Raw genomic sequence first — 6,122 nt, 5'->3', positions numbered from 1 at the left:
GAAGATCTTTGGTACAATTAAGTAATCATTATTCTGACTAAGTTTGTGAATACAATCTCTTTTATTAAAAATGGCTATGTGGGGTAGATTGGCCAAAATGAGATGAAATATTAGGTGACAATTAATTTTAATATCTTTAGAGAACACATTTTCAGAGAATATACTTACAAATATATTATATTTCATATAGATATATGTTTTTTCATTTTTCATATAGAAACTATGGTACAAAAACAAATGACGTATTTTATGATTAAAATAACTATTTTATTTGTATTAGTACTATAATTATTATTATTTCTCAAAATATAGAACTGGTATTAAAATAAAAATTGTGTTTTTTATGTGTGTTGTATCGTAACAAATATGCTACTGCCAATCCTAGAACGTGTGACAATCAACCCAGAACACGGGATTAATTGTCATATTTTCGCAGCTTTATTTAAAATTAAATAACTTATTTTTATGATATGATGAAGATTCACGAGTAATATTTTTTTTAATACCTAAAGGATGTAGGTATATTGTAACGTATATAATATTTTAAAATCAGGCATCCACTTTTTTCTAAAAATCAATACTCAAAAACTATGATAATCGGCCCCAGTCTTCCCTACGAAAATTGGAAAATCATGCGGATGAAAGATGAAAGTTTCGCATTTGACAAAGGGTTAAGTTTCAAATTGAAGATCATTGACTCTTGTAGATTGAAATTTTTTATTTCGCTCTTCGATAATTGTATAAATATTCGCATGTACGATACACTTTGCAGATTACCTGAAGACTTCGCGTTCTCCGTACATCACGAGTGCGCCTGGGGTTGCCGCGGGGCGTTTCTGCCCGCTCGTTACAACAGCTCGCGTGCAAAATGCATCAAATGCGCGTACTGCGGCCTGTTCTTCTCGCCTAATAAGTTTATCTTTCACTCGCACCGTATGGGCCCGACGGACAAGTACGTGCAGCCGGACGCGGCGAATTTCAACTCGTGGCGTCGGCACATGAAGCTGTCCGGTACTCAGCCGGATGAAATCGTGCATGCCTGGGAGGACGTTAAGGCGATGTTTAATGGCGGCACTAGGAAACGCTTATTAGGCAATTCGAATGGCTCCCGAGAATCGCCGAGTCCAGCGAAGCAGCCCAGATCGTCGCCGACAGGTGCAGCGCAGATTTCCACCCTGGTGCCGACACCGGCGCATCCCCGTGTACCGCCATTCCCGGAACTACCCCTGCCGCTGTCCCGCAGTCTCGTCATGGACTACGTATGGCATCATCAGCAGGCGGCGGCGGTCGCCGCGGCCAAGACACCCAGTCCATTCGCATTTCCGTCCTACGCCCTGCCTTGGTTGGCCAAGCGGAGTCCCGTTCTGTTCCCCGGTAAGATAAAATTTATAGATGAAAAACAATTTATAAATTATTGAAGAGTAACGTAGAAACTTAAATCTGCTTTCAAAAAATTTGTCAAATTTAGAGTTAGAAATATCTAAGGCCGGTATTCATAGTCGGTTCTTATTTTAAGATCGTCTTAAGTAATGTCTTAAGATACTAATACGGCCCTCTGATTGGCTTATGACATCTTAAGACTGTGCTTAAGACAGCCTCAAATATAAGAATCGACTATAAATACCGACCTAAGTAATCTTTATCAGTACAAAACCCATATTTTTTTCTAGCTTAGACTATTGTCCCATTAATTAATTTAAGCATTTATAATACTGTTACATTCTTTACAATGTTACTCAAATATTTATTCATTAAAACGATCAAGTATTTATTTATTAAATTTACAGAAAAATTATCATCAGACGTAAAATTATTAAATACGTTTTCCATGCTTTACGTTTAGATAAAGCTGCTAACGTAAAACTGAAAACTATTATCATAAAAAACTATAATCATAAAATATCTATTGTTTATTTACGATCATTATTTCTGTATAATAAAACCCGAGTGAGGATCGATTCGACCTCAATTAGACAGCAATCGCATGTTGACGGTTTCCAGGACCGCTGCCGCCACCCATAAGTGGTTCCAGCCCCACGGAACCGTTGATTCCGACTGTCAATCCACCTTTGCATCAATCCGCGTTCCGTCCGGTGATTCGTGGGCCACCCATCGTCGAATCAGCGATCCCAGAGCGACCAACAGACGCTAGTCAAAAGGAGGACAACTCCGACGACGAGGTCGACATCGAGACAACGGAGGATGACCCGGTGACGCCACTCAACGCGAGTCTTCAGAATCTTCACTCGGCCTCGAATTCCGCTATGAGCAGCCACAGCGGACGAAGTACGTCGCCGCAGTGCTGGAGTCCTCCTCGAGAAACGGTGAGTTTCAGCTTAGAAAGCTTATCGGAAGATTTATTGAGAAGTTCGAGATCGTCGACAGATTTATGGAAAGACAAAGACTCTTTCCAAACAGAACAACAGGTCACGAGCATTCTATACTTAATAAAATCCTAACCACTTCTAAACGTCCGCTATGTTGTCAGTTGTGCGCGAACAGCGTGAGCACCTATAAGAGCAAAGTTGCTTAGTTTCCTTGGACTGTAGATCTAGATTTAAATAGAGGAAATTGATTGATGTTAGCTGTGCAGAACGGTCACGCACAATAGTCTTATTTTTGGCTGAGTGAACCTACTGTTTTTACCTATACTGTGCTTATCTGTACTCATTTTAACTTACTGAAGTTGACAAAAACAATGGACTAATCAAAAGTTTATCATCTTGTGGCCAGACTTTATAAGGTCTACAATCACGATAATATTCAAATGATGTTAAAAGAAATCATGACTAATCGAAAAATGATTTTTAACCTTTAATACACACGATAAATCATTCGTGTTTTGCGCATTTCTTTTCTTTGAAATACTAGAAACGTCAAATAATTCACTGAAAAAATGTGTATCAAATTTAAATAAATATTGGTTTGAATAATACTAACGAAATATTTACTAAATATAAACATATATTTAATTGACAAGAACTAATTAATTTGATTTAACTGACATTACAGTAAATATTTATTTACAGCTGTAAATAAATGTTTATTTAGTACTATTTAAATAAATATTTATTAAAACCGACTAAATTTTTTTCAGTGCAGCTATAACATTTATATACATTTTTTTCTAATACACAATCTTACAGATACTTCCTAAATATATTAAAGTATACGTAAGAATTAATCATTTTTATATGCTTTTATAAAAGTGATGAAAATTAATCTACGAACATGAACGATCCATCGTATGTAGTAGTAAAGGATCAAAAAATCATCGAGCATATTAAGGGTTAATAATCATTTTGAAGCCTCTTTAACGTTACTTTGATACCATCATCATGAATGTTTTAGTTTTACTTAGGATTATATAGTAAAAATATAACAAAAGATTAATCAAAAAACCGAGTAAAAATTGGGGAGGGTTCCTAAATTCCAAGTATTCTACTTGTACAACGATCACGAAGAAGAGCGCGATGCACTTCTGGTCACGATTGCCTCTCGAGGAAGCCGGTGCACCATCATCGTCGCGTGCATCGGTCGCGTGCACGGCGCGACACGCTAGCGTTATAACGGCGTGATTGTGTTTGTCGGGCGCGATTACGTCCTCGAATGACAACGGGGAGGATTCGCTACGGACATGTTTCCAGTGGTGGCGGTATCGCCGCTTATCGTCGAGTGTTTGCGATCGGCAGACTGATAATGGTCGCGCCACTGCTAGTGATCGCACGTGCGTTTCGACCGACCAACACGTGGCCGTTTACCGTAACGCTATTATTTTTCAAACAACCATCTTTGAGTCCGCACCGCACAATAATCCACTTTAAATTGATTAACAATATTAGATGAAATAAACTGAGGAATGTTATTTAAATATAAATAAGAGAGAAGAATGCTATATTTTATATATAGGGGTCAAAGCGGGTCTTAGTACTTACATACAAATACAATTGTCGGTTCTATGAACTGCGCACCGATTCAAATTGATTATATGCATTTTCAGGAAAATACGTATTAATCAGATTTTACACTACGCTACAATATATACATTATAAAGTTATAACCATATTTTTATCAAGAAAATACAAGATTATACAAGTTCAATATATTTGTCCTGATAAGTATTTTTTAACGACTTTTTCATTGGTGATGAATTTTTCAATTATATGCCGCACGTTGTGAAAAATTATTTATAACAAACGTTTTTCATAATTTTATATAATTTTAAATTACATCGTCCTATTTCTCGAATCTTAATCTTCAAAGAAAGTCATGTGATTATGTAAATTTTAAGCAAAGGTACATTAATTTAAACTGGATAAACACACGAATGTAACAGATAAAGAAATTTTACGACGAAATTTTAGGATGAATACTAATTATATTATCTATCTTAATTGATCACTATTATTCGAAAAAAAAATGCATACTAATCGAAAGTGCTTTTGGAAATAAAAATCAAAACGTTTTTATTTAAAAAGATATAAAAACATTTAATGCATATTGATCGGAAAATATCTAGAAATCATAAAATTGAGAAATCTTACAGAGAAAAGAAAAACAAGAAGTCTTATAGGAAATCTTATAGAAACAAGATCTAAATTAATTTAGATCTAGGAAATATTAAATTTGACGCGTTTGAAAATATGTAATATACTTAAAGGAAAAAATTGTCTATTCATTTGTGCAAATAACTTACATAAATAATAATATGTAAATTTTGTTCTATCTTCTTGAGGGGATTCACATTATCGTTAGCAGTAGCTGCGTAGCATAATCGTCGATTCCTATCCCGAAAAGCAATTTATTACGACATAACTCTTACTCACTCGCTGGTGAATAAAGGCACACGTCTACGCGGTTTAATAACGGAATATGTTTGCATTGTAAGGAAAGTAGCTCCGCACCCCCGCTTGATGCGTGACTATGCGACGTCTCCCCTGTAAATGGCCAGCGAAATATTTTCCCGCAATACGACACCCAACAGCAAACAAATTGCCGCCGCAAAGTTAATCGAATTAACGTCGTATCCGACGCTCGCTTTAATCGAGTCCTCCCCTCGAGAAATCGCTTGTCGTACACACGAAATGAAGTATTTAGGCCACAGCCGGTTTGGAACCAGCTGATTCCTTGCAGTTTCCTTTCAGTTTCGTTTTAAAAATTTTGGAATTGGTTTCTTCTTAGATGGAATTTAAACAATAAAATACGAGTTAATAATAAGTAATGCTTTACTTCTCTCGTGCAAAGATAGTTTGATAACTGTCTTTAAAAAATAATCTTTATAGATAATTATGTAAAACACACTTCAAACACACTGGTTGCTAGAATGTTAAACCTTTTTGCAGAATTATTATCAACGTTCAGACACTTTACATAATTATTTTGATAATCCAACAAAATTACTTTCAGTATCTATAGCTAAATTTTTATAGATACTTTAGCAAAACCTCCCAAGAAACACACAGATCGAAAGAAAATAAAAATAACTTTATGTTGACGTCAAAACGATAATTTTTTATTACAAAATTTGACCGTTTATTAACGTAAAATAAAATCACTTTGATTTTTTGTAGACTTTTCTGTGTTCTTTAGACATTCCGTATAGTAAAGGACCGAAAAATCACCGTGTGTGTGTGCAAGGGTTAAATATAAAGTGCAACGATCCAATAATTAACTAACAGAACTTTATTCTCCGCATGAATTTGAAGCAAGCTTTTACATGTGAGATTTTATTATCACGTAACATATTAAATAGTCGTGATAGAGCGGTATCTTCTAATTAAATTTTTCCAAGGGAAAATATCGGTATCATGCTTATCGAGGAGTTTAATATCAAAGCAAACTTTGCAGTACACCCGTACGCCTGATCTGTCACATCAGACAACCGTCTGGTCTAAATAAGCTGCCTTCGTGACGACCGCAGATTCACTTCCTTAATCCTTCTTTGATGTCGCGGCATCATCATTACCGCGTTGGCAATGTTCATTGAAAACCCATGACGTCTATGTGTACGCGCATATACCGGAAGCGTTCATTAATCGTGTCGCACGTCGGTTTCGTTAAGTGCATTCGAACCTGCGCGCCGTTCCACACGTTTACGTTTGTACGCCGAAGGGGTGGGAAGG

The 6,122-nt window shown here is 36.1% G+C and overlaps 1 protein-coding gene across 1 annotated transcript in view; it reads left to right on the top strand.

Annotated features, from left to right (window-relative positions):
• The window catches only part of fuss (SKI family transcriptional corepressor fussel), a 64,687-nt gene that overhangs the window by 41,003 nt on the left and 17,562 nt on the right, over nt 1-6,122 (top strand). Inside the window, 2 exon segments of the mRNA XM_018508847.1 lie at nt 773-1,374; nt 2,002-2,324. Coding sequence (XP_018364349.1) covers nt 773-1,374; nt 2,002-2,324 — 925 coding nt within the window.

This window comes from Trachymyrmex cornetzi, unplaced genomic scaffold (assembly GCF_001594075.2).
Source record: "Trachymyrmex cornetzi isolate Tcor2-1 unplaced genomic scaffold, Tcor1.1 scaffold11, whole genome shotgun sequence".
NCBI lineage: Eukaryota > Metazoa > Arthropoda > Insecta > Hymenoptera > Formicidae > Trachymyrmex > Trachymyrmex cornetzi.
This window is presented reverse-complemented; position numbering and strand designations above follow the sequence as displayed.